This window comes from Sebastes umbrosus, chromosome 2 (assembly GCF_015220745.1).
Source record: "Sebastes umbrosus isolate fSebUmb1 chromosome 2, fSebUmb1.pri, whole genome shotgun sequence".
Taxonomy (NCBI): Eukaryota; Metazoa; Chordata; class Actinopteri; order Perciformes; family Sebastidae; genus Sebastes; species Sebastes umbrosus.
The window spans coordinates 17,912,261-17,931,816 of NC_051270.1; the positions used below are offsets into that span (position 1 = coordinate 17,912,261).

The 19,556-nt window shown below is 39.4% G+C and overlaps 1 protein-coding gene across 2 annotated transcripts in view; it reads left to right on the forward strand.

Annotated features, from left to right (window-relative positions):
- LOC119478662 (CUB and sushi domain-containing protein 1-like) overlaps positions 1-19,556 on the forward strand; it is a 460,060-nt gene that overhangs the window by 108,303 nt on the left and 332,201 nt on the right. For both annotated transcript variants that reach the window (XM_037753555.1, XM_037753563.1), the window contains exon 2: positions 8,049-8,265. In XM_037753555.1, coding sequence (XP_037609483.1) covers positions 8,049-8,265 — 217 coding nt within the window. The remainder of the gene's footprint in view (positions 1-8,048; positions 8,266-19,556) is intronic.

Here is a 19,556-nt window from a genome sequence, read left to right on the forward strand (position 1 = left end):
TTCACAGACCGGAGGAAAACAACCAACCAGAGCCGAGCGGGAGCCTTGCTGTCTCTGAGCAGCTGTCAATCCTGTAATGTCTATTTCTTGCGTCAAATGTTCTCAGAATCATCTTGTAGTGTACTGTTTAGCTTTAAAATGAGAACGTTCGTGACCCGGAAGCCATGTGGAGATCTGTTGAGGAAATACAAAGCACCGCCCACCAGCCGGAGCACAACTTTCTCAATTTTACAGCTAAACAGTAAAGAAATAGGCATTAAAGTAACAGAATATTGATTCATATTTGATCAGCGCTGCCTAGTTTGACCGTTTGATTGGAGTTCGCGAGTGATTGACAGTTGCCTCCGTTGAATGAACAGCCAATAGGAACGGTCTCTCTCTCTGAAATGACCTGTGATTGGCCAAAGTCTCCCGTCACAGGCTATATGTTTTAAAGCCTGAAAACAGAGCCATGAGGAGGTGCAGAAGTCTAGTTTTCTCTCAGAACACTTGAATTACAATATGCTGAAAGGTTATTATGGAAGTTTTGCCCAATGATGCCAAAAATATTCTGCCTACTGAAGCTTTAATATAGATTTAATTTACAGTTTTTTGGTCCTTTTTTAATGTGCATCTAATTTACATCTGACAAGTATATTTCTCTTTGATCAACTTATTGAAGTGTGGTAGAATTGTCAACACTATTTGTTCAGTGTTTATTAGTTTGCAAGTTTAATTCATTTTCACACTTAGTTTATTTGTCAGCACAAGCAAACTTTATCACAAGTTTTGACTTTTGAAGGATTTTCCTTCAAAATCAGTTTCTTTTTTCTTTAACGCATTCATTTCAAGTTGCATTGACCAAAGTGCTATCGGCACTCTTTCAGTATCAATTCAGAACGAACGTCATGATGGCTATAAAAAGTCCACACTGGTGAATAAGTGTTGAGAGTAATTGCTTTCACAGGAGAACACAAAGTCTTTTTCATAGCAGTTTTCAGCGTAGTTAACTGCATAGATGTACTTTCATGTTATTTTCCAGAGACCTGCTTTTATCTCCACTGAGCACCAGCTAAATGGCCTAAACGCTCAAATCTAACTGCAGTCCCATTTACTTAAACTGTTTGACAGTGGGCTGACAGAGAGCACGAGAAATGGCGATAGAGAGAAAGACAGACAGAGAGAGGTTGTGCTATTTGTTCTTCGTGTGATAAATATAGGAGGTGAGTGGGTGGAATAAAAACAACCGAACACTCCAGCAGGATAAGAGAGGAAACACGGAGAGATGGATATAATGACACCAGGAGAGAGACAATATGACATAGTGATAATAATAGCGATAAAGCGAGGAAGCGATGTAATGACACTTAGGGAGAGATGCAACGATACTAATACAGAGATAATTGTGGCGAAAGAGGGGAAGCGCGAGGGATGAAGGGATGAGAGAGCAAGACAGAAGGAAGGGAGGAGGGAGGTAATGACAGGGAGCTGGGGATAGAGATAGAGAGGAAAGAAGCTGCAGGGAGGAAGAGAATGAGGGAGGATGAGAGGTACAGGCATGGTGATAATACTGGTGTTATAAAGAGAGCACGGATGGACACGAGGTTGGAGAGAGAAAGATATACAGAGGGGGGAGATGGAGAGATGGACGGTTGCAGAGAGACAAACATAATGTGGAAGAGACACAATGATCCTGACACAGAGATAATGAAAAAGAGGGAGGGGGTGGTACATGAGAAGGGCTGGGAAAGAAAACAAAGATACCGAAAAAATACACAACAGAACTCCTCTCCTCTCCTCTCCTCTCCTCTCCTCTCCTCTTCTCTCCTCTCCTCTCCTCTCCTCTTCTCTTCTCTTCTCTCCTCTCATCTCTTCCTCTCTCGTCTCCTCCTTTCTCATCTTCTTTCTCATCTCCTCTCCTCTCCTGTGATCTTCTCCTCTCTCCCCTCCTCTCATCTCCTCCTTTCTCATCTTCTTTCTCTTCTCCTCTCCTCTCTTGTGATCTTCTCCTCTCTCCTCTCCTCTCATCTCCTTCTTTCTCATCTTCTTTCTCGTCTCCTCTCCTCTCCTCTCCTTCCATCTTATCTTCTTTCTCCTCTCCTCTCCTCTCCTCTCCTCTCCTCTCCTCTCCTCCCCTCATCTCTTCCTCTCTCCTCTCCTGTACTGTCTTCTCCTCTCCTCTCCTCTCCTCTCCTCTCCTCTCCTCTCCACTTTTTCATAGCCGGTATTGAATCACTGCAGTCAATAGTTCTACACAGCGTAACTTAGAAAGATGCATTTGATTTGTGGCCCAGCACGCCGTGGAAAGAGGAGGCCAGCGTTTGATTTATGAGCCAGGGACCTTGTGGTCAGGTTCTACTAAAGCGCTCCACCTCTCTGCCGCCTCTCAACACCTAAAATTTAACAATGTGTCTGATTGCTATGTAGATCTGCGCACTGATCCAATCATTACTGAACAATGGCAACTTTGTTTGGGTTGCTGGGCAGAAATGATTGAGAAATAATTCATTTTTCTGCATTAGGAATATCTAACATCTCTCTATTGTACGAGTGGAAAGGCAGAGAATCAAGCTTCTTCAGTCTGAATATTAACCTGTGGCATGCAGCTCTTGGGAATGGTTGTTAAATATGGAAAAATACTCAAGTAGCCATCCGTATTTTAACCTAGGACATATCTCACAGCAGTATCAGTGTACAGCCCTGCAGACATGCATGTGCAATTGAAATACAAGTGAACATAAATAACAGTGGAAAAGCCTCAAAGCCTGTGGGATATAAATCAAACAAATATACCTGCAGGATTTAGCCCTGTATTTTAATGAAGACTGTCAGTGTGTGTTAGCGTTTGTGTACGTGTCTGCATCTGAGTGCAGAGCACCCATGTGTACATGACAGCATGTTTTTATCTGCATGTGTCTGGAGCTGCTGTTTAATACTACTTATGGACACACGGCTTAATTTATGTATCACACACATTCACACAAAGTCCTTTTTTCTCTATTCCTTACATACAACTTAAGGCCTTTACACAACCGGGATGTGGATCTGGGTTATATCTTGAAGGTAACCTGCAAATTGTGACAACTTGCAAAAACATGCAAATATGAAATAGTCATTATATCCAGACAGTATATTTATGTTTCATAAATATAGGCGCAACTCCATCTGCTACACACAACTTGATTGGTTAATGACTTTATTCGTGGTGCGAAAATCAACCTCGTTCTGGAAAAAAAAATGTGTTGCTTTTTCAACGGGTGATATCCATGTTCAGTGTGAAAGTATTCATGACAAAAACAACAGTTTGAATAAATATATTGATGTCTCCATTATTTATTGCACACAAATAAATGTCATTTTTAGGTAAATTAACTTCTGATTATGAAAACAATAGACGGTGCATGTATTGAGTCAGGCAGGTGAAAACAGTATTTTATTTTTCAATGCACAGCATTTTTATGATGGAGGTCGCCACTCACCAGCTGACTGGTGGCCTCCATCAACAGGTGGCCTCTGCAAAATAGTTTTCAGAAGACATTTCTATTACCAGAACCAAAAGTGTATTATAACTATTTTAGCCACACTACTGGCATCAAGGCTCTAGGGATGGCAATGTAGGTTGGTCGGTCAGCGGGTCCACCACTTTGGTCCAGACTAAAATATCTCAACAACTAATGGCATGAAACTTTGTACAGACACTCATGGTCTCTAGCGGATAAAACCTACTGACTTTAGGGATAGTCTGAATTTTCCTCTAGCGCCACCATGATGTTAACATTTGTGGTGTTGAGTAAAATGTCTCTTTCATTGCCATGAAATTTAGTGCACACATCCGAGTCCCCCTCAGGAGGAATTGTAAACATCTTGGTGGTTCTCTGTTTTCTTTGTCTATTATCAGGTCAACATTATTTTGATTTCTCCAGTACTTTCATTCACTATGCCTGTTAACATGCTAACATGCCAAATTAAGATGATGAACATGGTTGTACCTGCTAAATATAAGCATGTTAGCACTGTCACTTGAGAGCATGTTAGCACACTGACGTAAGCATTTAGTTCAAAGCACCACTGTGCCAAAGTACAGCGTCACAGAGCCGCTGGTGGAGACTCTTTTTTTTTCTTCTGTCATTTCCTTCAATGAGTAAGCGTTTGTTGTTGTGCTCACATGGACAGCTGTTGGGAGGACTGACCATATGGTTTTCAGTTACTGGACAGTCTCGATCAGAAAAGCTTACACTAAACTAACAAAATCTAAGCATGAAAACCCACACAAGGGAGAACTCACTGTTACATCAACAAAGAGGCAAGGCAAAAAAAACTTTTTACTGAAATGCCCCAAGTGTGGTGCTACAATATGGCATTTGGCTTGATGCAAATATCCGCTGAATCCCACTTATCCCATCTGCTCGAAAAGGGCAGAGGGGGATCTGGCATCGGAAGAGACCGTGGACAGAAAGAGAGAGACAACACAGAGACGGCTGATGGGGAGAGGTGAATTGGGTTGGAAAGACAGTGGAGAACAATCTGAAATTAATCTGGACACCCCAGATGGTTTGAAGTTTGTGTACGTGTGTGTGTGAGCACATGTACATATGCGCGTCTGTGTTGCTGCCAGCTTGTTCATTCGGGCCTGTGTATAGGTATTTACGTGTGTTTGTGTGTTTTGTGTTACTTCAGACAACAAGAACATCTGGTGTGTGCACAATGCGGACGTTCTGATCTCATTTTGACGGAAAAAGACTAAAACACAGAAAACAACGCACACATATTTTGTTAGCGTCTGTGTGACTGAATTGTGACACAATAGTTAGTTGACACATTTCTTCATGTGTGTGTGGTGTGTGTGTGAAAGGAGGGAGTGTGTTCACAGTGATATAAGGTAAATACATCAATAAACATCGCTATCTGAGAAACAATTACTGCTGGCTTTCATGTTGGGCACACACACACACACACACTTTCTTTCTCGCAGACACACACACATGCACACACATTGTGCTACGTGCCCGGTATATTGGAGCAGCTTTAGGAGTAAACTGTATTAAGTTTTTCTTGAGGAGAGAGTAGCAGAAGATGAAAGATGGAGGAGAGAAGTGCAGGGAGAGTTTGTAAATGAGCAGAGAATGAGGGAAGGAAAGCAGTGGTAGTGTGCCATACTGAAGGATCCTTAAACCTTGATTGTTTTTTTTTTTTATTTTGCTTGGTGTTTTGGCTTTTACATGTGGTACTGTACTGTTTTCTCTAGGGTTATGTATTTGCAAGAATCTGGCAATACGATACGTATCATGATACAGGGGTTACGATTCAATACATTGTGATATATTGTGATACCGTAAGTAAGGCAATATATTGCGATTTAAAAAAAATAATAATTGAATGAAAACTATCATAGTATAAAGAACATACCACCATATGTATATTAAAAAGTTAACTTTTTTATGCAATCAGAAAAGTCCCTGTAACATCCAACAACACAACACAAAATGAACCATTGTTGGCCACAACTTTTTGCATATAAACTATTAATTAAAAAGTCACTACAATGTTTTTGAGAAACGATAGAGAATCACAAAACATAATATTGCGATACTCAAGTGTACCCCTAGTTTTTTACAATAAAACACTTTTTGTTTCTCATTTTGCATAGCTTTTACAGGCTTCCTTAACATGTAGTCAATTTTATTATACTTTAGCATAGGGCTGACCCGAATGCTTCGAAGCGTTGACCTTTGCCATGGTCAACAAATCAGTATTCGAATGCTTTGTTGTTGTTGTTTTTTTGTTTTTTTTAAATATATAACAATAAAGTATAAATCCCAAAATAGCCCATGAAATACAGAATAATCCCACAATATTATTCATTATTCAACATTAATTATTATTAGTTATTCTCTGATATCGCTGTTTGTTGTGTGTATGGTGTGTGTGTGTGTGTGCAGTAGTGCGTCAGCGGCACTGTCCCTGCAACTTAAATGGGGGAGATGGAGACAGACAGAAGAACATGTCAGCCTGTTGTGCAGCACTTTTCGAATACCTTTAAATATTTCTCAACAAAGCTTCAAAACCCCAAAAAATGGTATTTGGGACAGCCCTACTTTAGCAAGCATTTGCCTTTCTCCCTTCTACACTAATTATTTTAGCTGCTGTTTTGGTCTGCCTTGGTTTCGCTCTGGCTTTGGTTTATTTTGGTCTGCTGCAGTTACATGTATTGCTTTCACAAGATTTGTTACACATTAGCTTAGCTTTTGGCAGCTTTAAGAGCTGCTTTATTATTAATTTACTGCCTTTTTTTTGTCTCTCACTGAACACTGACACTTAAAAGCAGTCCATGAATTCTTCAAAACCTAGCCAGCTGTATGGAGTCTGTTCTTCTGTGCATGTGTCTGTGCAACTATGTCCCCTGTGAAATACGTCCATGCATGTACATGCAAGTATGCAGCAGCAACTGACACCCAGTGGGGATGTCGAGTGCCGAAAGAACAGCTCAAACAGCAGAGATAAACGAAAAGATGGTGGAAGAGAGATTAAATACTTGCCCTCTACACTGTATCATATCTCATCTTATACAGTCAGCAGAGACATTTTTATCACATGACAATGAGGTGTCTCTAACTTTAGAACATGGCAGCATTTTGGTGGATCTATTAGCAGAAATGGAATATAATATTCATAACTATGTTTTCATTAGTGTACAATCGCCTGAAACTAAGAATCATTGTGTTTTCGTTAGCTTAGAATGAGCCCTTCATATCGACGTACATAGGGAGCGGGTCCTCTTCACGGAGTCCGCCATGTTGTTCCGCCATGTTTCTACAGTAGTCCAGAACGGACAAACCAAACTCTGGCTCTGGAGAGAGCCTTTCACATTTTTAAGTTACACGAAGGCCACCATAGTTCTCTGACACGCTTGTGAAACTGCGGTAACTTGAGCCGCGGAACCTGCAAAACCGTGCTACCGCCAGCCTCCATCTGACTTTTATTGCTCCTAAAGTAGTGTTATTATGGTAAGGATGGCCTCTGAGCGGAGAAAACAGCGTTACCATGGTTTTCTACGTGGCGGCTCACGTTACCGCAGTCTTGGAAAGGGAGGAATGAGCGGAGGGGCATTCACTTGGTTGCAATCTGCAACCACACCACTAGATGTCACCAAATTCCACACACTGTACCTTTAAACAAATGGTTTTATTTGCATACCAATAATAACAATACTTCACCATATTTTAGCAGGTACATTCCAATTTTGACGGGATACTAATACTCTGTGTGATATACTGAATAATTTAACTTGTACGGCGTGATGTGAAGCATTTCCAGACATTATGAAAAAGTACATTCTAACAGATCATTTTATGAAGAACATGTTTTTTTCTACATAAAATTAGCTGCATATGAGCTGGCTTAGCTTGTATGCGTGCATTTGTGCATGTGCAGGTCCATGTAGTTAATGTAAAAGATCTATACATGGAAACTCTGTGTTCAGTGTGAGGGTTGTACAAGGTTATTTTAATGAATGAGCAATGTGATGGTACCATACAGTACTCTGTGCTGTGTGTATAGGTGTATGTGTCATAGGGAGTTATTTCTGGTCCGAGATCAGAAGATCGCAGCACTAACATCGTCAGGATTAAAGGGTTAGAGCCATGTAATTTAAATATATACAGTATGTACTCATGTTCAGGCACTGCATGAAAGCTTCACATGGCATATGCTCCAGTGTCATGGGAGGCATGTGTTGCATTATGTTGGAGTTGCATGTGAGGGCAGCGGCTTGTTACTCTTGTAAAATTTGGCTTGGCACATACTGTGCTCAGTGAATTATATCAAACACAGCTCATTACATTATTTGTAAAGGTTTTTGAGGACACAAGATAAAACATGTCTAATTATCTGTCTTCACAGCGGCATCAATCTAGAGTCTCTGTACAGAACTTGACAAAAGGCTGTCTCTTTGAAATGTCAAGTATGAAAGACAGGAATGAAAATGTTTTTACATCTAACTAATGTAATGCAGGATGCAGATTTGAGATCCTAATATTCTAATATGATTTTGTCCCATCTCTCTCTTCCAGCTGAATCCTGTGGTGGCGTCGTCCAAGGACTGAATGGTACCATAGAGTCGCCGGGTTTCCCCCACGGCTATCCCAACTACGCCAACTGTACATGGCTCATAATAACAGGGGAGAGGAACCGAATCCAGCTGACCTTCGTCACGCTGGCGCTGGAGGAAGACTTTGATATTGTATCAGTTTACGACGGACAACCGTCGCCTGGCAACTTAAAAATGAGGTCAGAAACGATTCTTTCATTTACAGTGTGATCTTCTATCTCTTGTCTCTTTCTCTTCCAAACTCTCAGACTCTCACAGTTTGAGTGTAGCCTAACCTCTTCTTCGGCTCTACTCATCTTCCTCCTCTGAACAGAAACTTGACATTTGGACAACAGCATATTTCTTTGAATGCTTAGTTTTCCCTTGATGGGAAATTACACAGTGACTATGAAGTGAAAGAACAGCGAGTGTCAGCTTTAATTTGAGAGGATTTTCTGTTATATCGGATAAGTAGTTTAAAAAAGGACACCCATTTCTGTGCATGGTTTACTCTTTTTCACGGTGACAAAAGGAGTTGGACAAAATAAACTGAGATTTAACAAAGCAGTTTGACATAGCAAGGGTTGGGAAGGTTGCTTCATTGACTTCTAAAAACTTAGTCGGTAATCCACTGGAATATAGCATATTTAACAACATTTTGATTAATACATTTATCACAATGTAAAAAGTTCATAGTTCAGGTGAAAAGGCACCCATTGTTCGATATTGAAAAGTGCAGTATATGTTAAATTTCTATATTTGAAAGTGTTGACATTGCTACTTACAAAGGTATCCTCTGTAATAATGTAAACAATGCAGTATTGTGTGTATGTTGAGAATACAGTATAGTTTGATCAATGTCCTGTAATATTAGGGCACAACACTTACACCTTATTGTCACCTTACAGTATGTTGTAAGACTTTTGAAAAGACTTTTGTCTTTTTGTCTATTCATTCTTTGATTCTAGCTATGCAAAGTGTCAACTGGATTCCTCACTTTAGCCAGTTTACATCAGAGTTATGGCTAATCACTACTGGAGTATGATGTTAGAGGATGTATTATTATAATATGTGAAATGGAATATTTAGTCTTCAACAGAAATAACCTAAATGTCTTGGCTACATGGCCTTGAGCTTATCAATGAAAGTACAACAGTGTAATTTAGGCTACAGGGGTTTTATAAACCATGTGGGCCCATTAACCAGCATGACTTGTTCCATTTTACCTATGTGCTACAGAACAGTGGGAGGAAATGCAGGCCTCCAAAAGCCCTATAGCAAATACTATGAACCAAATACTTTGCTGCAAAGGATAAAGATTTAAATGCTTCGTAAAACATTAATCCGAAGATGGAGCAATGGCAGAACAGAAATTGGTTTCTATTACATGCAGTATAAGCTGTGCATTTCAAACTGAGTTCTCTTTCTCAGGCTAAGGCTGTTAAACCTGTAGTAGGCAGAATATTTTTGGCATAATTGGACAAAAAATCCATAATAACCTTTCAGCGTATTGTAATTCAAGTGCTCTGAGAGAAAACTAGACGTCTGCACCTCCTCATGGCTCTGTTTTCAGGCTTTAACAAAATCTAGCCTGTGATGGGAGACTTTGGTCAATCACAGATCATTTCGGAGAGAGAGCGTTCCTATTGGCTCTTCATTCAACGGAGGCAGCTGTCAATCACTCACAAACTCCGATCAAACAGTCAAACTAGGCAGCGCTGATCAAATATGAATCAATATTCTGTTATTAACATCTTGTAGTGTACTGTTTAGCTGTAAAATGAGAACACTTGCTCCGGCTGGTGGTAGTGACTGTTTTATAAAAATAATTTAATTTGCTGCAATCTGCCTACTGCTGAGAGTAAATGACATAAGATCAATGAGGAAGAGCATAAAAGGAAGGACATACAGCATAAGCCAAAATATATAGTTTGTATGTGTGGGAGGGAAAGAACATATCTTACAATGCAGGATTGGACTTGGACATTAACAACATTAATAGCAGCTGCTGAGTAGGATGCTACAGAGGAGGAAAAGTCAAGGATTTGGATGTTTGAACACTTTCTGTTTTTGACTGACAGCAAGACATTACCCTTACAATATAGCCCTTTTACCATTGTTTTAATGTTCATACTAAAGTATGCTGCATGTTAATACAAGAGATAATGTTAATCATTTTACTCCACTACAACTTCAAGCTAATCATGTGACTGAAACTCAAATAAAGCAGATAGTGCAGAAGCATGTAGTTTTTATATTAGTAAATGTTAAGGGACTTACAATCAACTGGCAGCCTTCTGCAGTAATGCAAACATGAATGATAAAAATAGGACAAATACTAATAGTTAATTTACAAAAGTAAACATGAAAATTGAAATTGAAAATTGATTTGGAATCAAAAATATATTTTTAATAGAATCATGACCCCCAAGAATGAAAATGTAATCATAAAATTACCCAAAAAGTCTTTGAGTTCCCATTAATAAGTAAAATAAAGGGCTGGAACTGATTATTTTCATTATCGATTAATCAGTAGATTATTTTCTTGAATGACTGATTCATCTTTTTGTCTATAAAATGCTCATCACAATTTCCCAAAGCCTAAATTGACGTCGTCAAATGTCATGTTTTGCGCAACAAACTGTCCAAATTACAATCTCACAATCTAGTTCATAATTTCAAATGTTTATTTTCTCCGTTGACCAACAGAAATGTGTAGGAACATATAAGTCATTGATGAATTGGCAGCACCAGTATTTGGTGAGTTGTAGGACTGTAATGTTGTTGCAGATAGAACAGGATCTACAGAGCTGGCAAACTGTGGGAAGCTTATTCATAGTGCTCGGCGGCTTGTGTGTAGGAGGGATGAGCTGGGAATGCACCAAGTAGTGTTTGAGGTTGGTGGTGCAGTTATGGATAACAGTGGGTTTTTCCTTGAAAACATGATATAGCTGTATTATGTGTCAGTGTTTGAGTAGAATAGATTTTTTTACTAGCTGGAGGAGAATACTGCAGACTATACTGAGTGGTGGGTTTGTGTGGAGGCTTACAGCAAGTACGCCTTCTTTTTGTGCACAAACTTTCACCATCAGCTCTCTGTCTCCGGTTGTTTGTTCCTTTTCAAAGCCAAGGCTGCAGCTATGACATTATTTGTAAAGATATTTATGTGAGCTAAATCAATATAGAGGTAAGAAAATAGTAAGTCCAATATTTATTATATTAGAGGTGCAACGATTAAGCAATTAATTGATTAGTTGTCAACTATTAAATTAATCGCCAACTATTTTGATAATCGATTAATCGGTTTAGGAAAAACAAGTCAAAATTCTCTGATTTCAGCTTCTTAAATGTGAATATTTTCTGATTTCTTTACTCCTCCATGACAGTAAACTGAATATCTTTGAGTTGTGGATGAAACAAGACATTTGAAGACGTCATCTTGGGCTTTGGGAAACACTGAACAACGTTTTTCACCCTTTTCTCACGTTTCAACAAGTAATCAAATAATCTTTAGTTGCAGCCCGATACTCTATGTTCAAACATGGACTATGTACTTTTCATCAGTTCTAACAACATCATTTCTTAATAAAAGTCTATTTAGATTATTGTGGCTCTGGAAAATTCACATTTGTGTTTTCTGACTGTTAGTTGTGACGAGTAACATTTGTTTGTGGCACATAAGCCGCCTATGGTACTTGATATTGGAAGATTAGTTTGATGTGAATACATACACATCTTCTGTTAAATTAAATCCCAAAACCTTACTCTGAATTACCACCCTCATCTGTTCAGCATGATGCTTCTCGTATCAGATGCTGGTTGTATTAACCCATATTTAGTGTAGGTGTTATAATAACAGCTCTTTGGGGGAGCTTGATCTCGCCTACATTATTCTGCATGTTGCTGGTGTTTTAGATCCACAACAAGCCAGTAGGGCCAAGAGGGTTTGGTTTGGGCTTATGTTATGCTTTGCCTCACTGAGCCAATCCTTTACAATGTTAATTACCAAAATGTCTTTCAAAAAGCCAAGTCAGAATATGTCTGTGAAATGAGCATGGATAGCTATTACGTATACTGAAAACAAATTAAAAGAAAGTGATACAATATGAGAAATATAATTAAAATTCCCAAATAAATGACAAACCACAACTGATCATTCTAATCTTCTTGTTTTATTAAATCCTCTTTTTGTTCACTTCCTTCTTTCTGTCTTTTTTCTCTTTTCTTTCTTTCCCTCCTACTTTTCATTTGACAAAATTCATCCTTATTCAACTCACTGCCTCTGCTGTGATCAGTTTAGTTTAACTAAACAAAAAAAATACTAAGAGGATTCTCTTACAAATAGGTCTGTCTAATCACCAGGATTTCTTAGTTTAGCTTACCACCTTCTTGTGTTTGCCCAATATTGCATGTATATGCTCAGAAATTCAAGTCAATTTGAATTTATGGGGCTTCTTCTAGCCTCTGCAGAAGACAGCACAACCAAGGCTAGCTTTTCAAGCACTGCACCTTGGACCCCCTACTGATCACACGTGTTTGAAGTTGTTGGCCCGACGCATGCTTCTGCTGCGAGTGTGCTGACATGAGATGAAATGACAGTTACACCAAAAATGCGCAGTGCTCTCCTGAATTACAGCTGTGGTGTGACAACAGGAAAGTGAGGTGTACAAGTGACTCACCTGTGCACGGCCGTTTTGGGCCATTCTCAGATCAACATCATCTAACTACAACCGAACGCTGAATAAGACATTTTAGGGGCGACCAAAATGTTACAATTAACTTCCATAAAATGAAAAGACAATGTGAAAGGGTAAAAGTTGTAAGACAAAAACACAGACGACTCCCAGACTGGAGAACGCCATGGTAGCAACCTGTCAATCACGAGGTAGCCACGCCCCTAAAGCATACCCTGCTTTATCGTCTATTTTCTTTAAATAAGACAATGAATTTACTAAATGAACATAATGCTGTATTGAAGAAGACTTGAAACAAGCGAATGAGACTAGAGTTGTTCCAATACCGATACCTGTATCGGAAATGCGTCTGATACTGCCCAAAGTCGGGAGTACACCAGTATGCAGTGATCCGATACCATCATTTATTAACCCAGAAACAAATCAACTTATTTAACCGGAAATCAATTCTTCTTTGCCGCACCAAAACAGTAGCTTTCACTGTGCTGTGGCTCTGGATGTTTCATGGCTGCCACTAGCAACTACAGTACTGTCCACTATCCATACATTGTCAGTAGCAAACAGCTGTATAGATCAGGTATTGGAATCGGTATCAGGAAGGAAAAAATTATATCGGAACATCTCTAATTGAGACCATAAACTCATGTTTTCAATGTTTTACTGAGGTGATAAATCAAGTGAGAAGTAGGGTCATTTTCTCATAGACTTCTATACAATCAGACTTATATTTGCAACCAGAGGAGTCGCCCCCTGCTGGCTGTTACAAAGAATGCACGTTTAAGGCAGTTCTGCATTGGCTTCCCTTTTCGGAGGCTGGAGTTGCCCACTGGTAAGAAGTCTGTTTGAAATGTTGAATGCAGGTGAGGGTGAGGCAGAACTCTCAAGAGTTTGTTGCTGCTTGTTATAGGACAACCAATTCATTCATGAATTTTAAAAAAAGGTTGATGTAGATAAGTGAGGTGGCAGCTGCAACTCTTTGCCAGCTTGGCGGCTCTGTCTCTGGTGTTAATTAGCCCTGGAGTTATTTGGCACCCATATTATCAGACAGCTACCCAAACACACCAAGTGTATTTCAATCGCTGTCCGCTGCAAGCTCTCAAATGTACAAGATCCATATAAGAGTGGTGCATTAGTTTCTTGTGGAGCTTCTGGCCTTAAGTGCACTGAGCGCTCACAGTGAACCCATTTCCAATGTCATTTAGAGCAAGTGACTAAGCTGGGAAGTGTGGGCTCTTTCTCTTTCTCTTCTCAGCTCAGCTCCTCTGTTGTTGTTAGCACTTCTCTGAATGGTGTGGACATGACCGAGGACAGGCAGCATAGTGCTGAAAAGAGACCACCGGTCATTGACCTTAGTTTGTGCCTTCAAGGTTTCCCTGGTGTGTGTCACTGCGGGCAAAGCTTCAGCGCAGCTTGTAAGGCTTCCTCCAGCTCCAGCTGAGTGTCAGTAGCTATCACCATCCCCTCTTTGCTTATTAGAGTGGAACTTAAGTTTTTACATAAATATAAAAGCTGATTCCAATTATCCTGCTGCTGCCTTTTCTCTGTCTGAGCTCCACGAGGGCAGTGGTCAGCCGGTTGACCTAAAACCCTCTCCTGCTCTCTGCTTCTGGCTGAATGTTGCAAGCCTTGCTGATATGAACCCATCAGGCTGCCCACATGAACAGTGGGATGAAGCCAAGAGGATTTGACTGCTCTCTCTTTGTTCACAAAGAGGAGCACAGAAGAGGCAGGATATATCTTTCTCTGGCAGCCACCCCTCCACCTGCCCTCAGACCTTGTGTGTGGGGAACGCAGCATTCTCATACATAGAAGAAGGGCTGACCCGGCATCTGTGGCCTCTTCTTACCAGCCCCAGCTGTGCGTCAGCAGCGGTAACTCCACTCCATCCCACTCACTCTGATGACTGATGTCGACAGTGTGGAAATATTTATTTGTGAAATTGAGAAGCTTCTCTCATACACAAACCACAACACCTGCTCTTTGCCTTTGTCTTATACTGTATAAGAAAGGCACAATAGTGGCTTTCCAGACAGTCCCCATTCCCTTACAGTCAGAGTTTTACCATATTTTGGCCAAACCTTGCCTGTTTGGAACATACTGCACATATAGATGGACAGCAGTGAAGAGGGACATGTTGAATACTTTGAACGAGTGTTTTTTAATACTTTTTTCATCAATGAACACGAAATATAAAACTTTTCACAGCCATCACTCAAGCCTACAGGTTGTGAGTGATACTCAAAAGATAGACTTGCCTTTTAGTATCACTTTACGGTTCTTCTGTTCTCCCTTGAACATAAAGTTTAGTGCAGAAAAACTGGTGTATTGGCTGTCTCTGGTGTAAAGTCTTGCTCGTGTAGAGTGTCCTGGTATTATGTTCTGATCAGTTTCCTTTCTAACACAAGCTTAAGGACGTAAAAGACGATTTAAATCTGCAGTTTGTCATTTTCACTGTCTTAAGGAATACGTTTTGTAAATCCTCTACCAGTTAAGACTGTCTGAGCATTTGTCACATCCAATTGCTACTGGGAAAGGTGTGTTTGGTTAGTCGCGGATTTGGTGATTAAAGGGAGTGATCCTGGTGTGTTTTATTGTCTGGTTCAAAGGTCAGAAATGTGTTTTCTTTATTTTTCTGTGGTGGTAGTCGCTGACAGCGGTTGATCTCTCTCTACAATCCCCAGCCCCATTGATTGGTAAGGTGGAGGTGAACTACTGGTCATTAGGTGAGAATGTTAGAAGACAGCCAGTTGAATATGGAAATGAGGCTGACATCAGCTGTCATCAAAACATCCAACTTTAACCTGAGAGACTGCTGTGTGTTTCTCGTTTCCAACCGACACTCTTTGTTGTTGTTGTTTTTTTTAAACATGACCAAGATCATTCCCCTAACCATAGCAAAGTAGTCATTTCAACCCAAACCACGATTTTTCCCCAACCTTTACAAAGTACTTATTTTAACTCAAACTCACTACATGATCTTTACCTAAATCTAACCAAGTCATTTTTGTGCCTATACCTAACCAAACCTTAACCATACGTTGTCACATCATAAAGAAGATCACTTTTTCAACAGTGATTTATAACAGTTTGGAAGGCACATCAAGATGATGTCAATTGTACGCCCTGTAGTCTGTATTGACTGCAATGTAAATATGTAACGCTCAGAGTTAGTGATGAAGAATAAAATGTGAAAAAGACCGCTTATGGCAGGTGGGAGGGGAGGGGAGGTGGTCGTGTCCAACAAACACAGGACTTTATACCAGGAGGCCGGTGTTCGAGATCGGTGTTTTGTTTTGTAAGTTACGTTGATGACATTTGTGACATGTGTCCGTACTAATGTTATGTTGTTTCCATACGTACTATACTTAGTTTAAGTACTTATTTTAAGGCCAACCATGATGTTTTTCCTAAACCTCAGTGGATTTGTTGCCTAAAACAAAGTGAGTGAGTGGTTTAATTGCCCCCTGCTGGTACTGAACGTTCACACACACGTAATATTCATGCCTCGGTGAGGCAAAACATGACACTGACACGCTATCCTCTACTGGACAGGCGGGTCTATTACACGCTTTGGCGTGATACCGGGTTGGATAGCGGTATCAGATTGTAAAACACTTCTGTTGTTCTAGAGGCATGGACAAACAAAGTATTTTGTTATTTCATTTGGACAATTCGTTGCTAATGCTCAAAGACAGTCATCATTTTACCAACCCTCTTGATTCTGACCCACACTTGAACCAGTCTTCCTCCAATTAAAGATGAAAAATAGATGCTCTATTTTAAGTGCAGCTGGAGTTTGTCGTACTTCAAGTTAGTTTCTCAGAGCCAGACAGAGAGTCATTATGGAGTCAGGTCCGAGGGTACAGCAGAGCAAACCATTGACATTCTTACTGTCTGGTACCCTGCGGGTCCTGGGTCAGCAGCTCATCGTGTATCCTCTGCAGCTGCTGCACATGAGGCGTTTGCAGAAGTGGTTTGTCAAACTTGGACCAAGTTAAGTGATTTTTGATGTAGGGAGATTTATTTTTTTAATTGTGGTTTTCCAATTATAACAAACATTATATATAAATAAAATGGTCAATCTTGGCAGCAAATATAGTATATCATCAAATGATTATGCAAGTAAATAAAAAAACATCATAGTAATCAAAACAAAAAATAATATACAGATGTAACAGTATTTACAATGTACAGAAATCTAAAATGTCACATGGGCTATTGCACTTTATAATCTTATTCCAGCTACCCCACCCTGGTCTTTGGCTTTATTGATCATTATGTAGGGAGATTTTTTTACTCTGTATGTGACTTACACTCCAGCAAATTAATCAGTTCCTCAGAAGATCACAAACTTTATGCCATACTATTTATTTAGAAGTGTTCAGTGTAAATACTGTATGTCTGCTCTCCTCCAGTTAATTTCATCCATCCTAACTTGGATCATTGAATGTCCATTCTACCGGAGTCCACTATCTTCTGTTCAAAGGACACTGATGCTTTTATGTCCTAACTATCTTAATGAACATCTGCCACTATGTTCACAGCAACATGCATCATCGTCTGCCACAGTGTTTGCTCAAGTAATACCTTTAAGCCGTTGCCAAATTTATTTTTTATTTACTTTTTCAAATTTTGCACATAGAGGCTTTGAAATGCAAATGCACAAACACAAAACCTATTCAGGTTTGTTTTGGCTGTAATACTTATCCAATATGAATTACAACTATTCCTATTAGCTACATATTTTGGGAAATGGAGGTTTCAGCCATCTGAGTTAGTTAGAAAAATTGTGTAGATATCTTTCAATGTTGTACAAAATAACTAAAATACACTAATTTTGGAGTATACCCACTTGATTTGACTAACTCTGACCTTTGAACCCTCATATAAGCTTCAGATAAACTGTTTAATACGTTTTTGCCTTTACAAACAAAATCTGTTTCAATGGGTTACCAATTAATGATGTATTGACAGACTTAAATATAATGTGAACCTATACTTTTAAGAAAACATTTGTATATCCACCATCCAGGCCTTTGCACTATAATATAATACAAACATCAACCTGAATGAACAATATCAACAAATCTAAATTCCTAGGGTAGAATAGCTGGCATATGGAGATAAGGTTTCAATACTATATCTAAGGGAACTGAAAGGTTGCCAACATTATCTTGGTTACAAATATAATATACACAAGCACAATGGTGATGAAGGATATGCCGTCAAAAGAGGAACTGCTTTGCATGTTTCCAGTTCGGGGAAATATTTGTGGCAAATACATAACTATTCATAAAATGTACAACTAAAAAATAATTGCCACTTGATAATTTCCATCACAGTTGATGGGGCACTTGTTGTGGTGACCAGAAAAAATAGTTTATTGTGCACTGTGTCAACAGACTTTGTTTCATAATTCACCAGTAAGCACTGTGTCCCAGTTTATGTCAGTGGAGGTGGGCAGAAGATTAGAAACACCTTTCAGTACAATGCACACTTAACACAAAGCTGTTGTACTGCATCACATGGTTTAGTTAGGTGTATCTAATGAACTATATATGTGCGGAAATTAGCATCTCATATCATTATTTCATACTCTTTAAATGAAGACATGAGTCAGTGTGGTTACTGTGTGCGAGTGTGTCAGGTGCACGACTGAAAATGAAGCTGCGTGTTCACTCAAAAGTTCTGCACGCTTATGTATTGGCTTATGCATGTGTATGCATGTGCAACCATGCACTTGCGTTAATTGACACAGTTAATTATGGAGCAGAGCGATTATGGCACTAAGTATTTCTGTATTTAATCAAAGCAATTAAGAAAAATGTATATACATTACATCACATTACATTCATTTAGCTGACGCTTTTCTCGAAAGCAACTTACAATAAAGCTATAACTATAAAAACAAACACATGGATGCTCCCTTAATGTCTGCAACACACACACATACAGATTGCCTTAATACTGAAGCTGCTTGTCAAGAGCCATGGTATTCAAGGGAAAAGGAATATCGTCCTAAAAATACCCACATGTTACGCTAGGAAGAGATCATGTGACAGCCAGTATGGACATGCAAAATGATTAAAGCAAACAATAACTCTCTCAATGTCATTAAGGGCATGTGGCTACGGCAGACTTAAACAAATCTATCCCATCCTTTAATACTTCACTACTTCTGTTATCTTCTTCTAAACCTCTGCTATTAGAAACGCCCTACCTGCACTGAAGTGGCACTCATCACATCTTGAGGACCGGAGCTTTTATTGCTGTGTATTTGTTTTTGCCATTGATCTTTGCTCCTGACAGCTTACTCCCGGACACCCTCTTTACTTTAGTAGTACATTGCTACACAGTTTTAAGGCAAACTGTGATTGCAGAATTCACAAATACGATGGGATTATTGGATTATAGGATTTATAGATATAGATAGACCATTTCTGCTCTTACCCTCATGGTAATCTGAGTAAGAGCATGGGCAGCAAAGCTGCAATATAATTGTAGACATATCCATTGAGTTTTAGTTAAGGGATTACCTTTCCTAAGTCTCACACGATCTGTTTTAGGTGTGAATAGATAGTTTGGCTAATGCAATTTAAGTATTATATGCTGTTCAACAGTAATATCTTTTACCTTAATGCGGTAAAAGTGGTATTCCACTCTCATCATGCGGAAAAAAAAAAATCACTGAAATGTCATTTAGACCAGTGATTCTCAAAGTGGGGTACGGTGAACCCCAGGGAGTCCGTGAAAAGTTTTTAGATTCATTCATTTAGATTATCATGATATCATTTTTT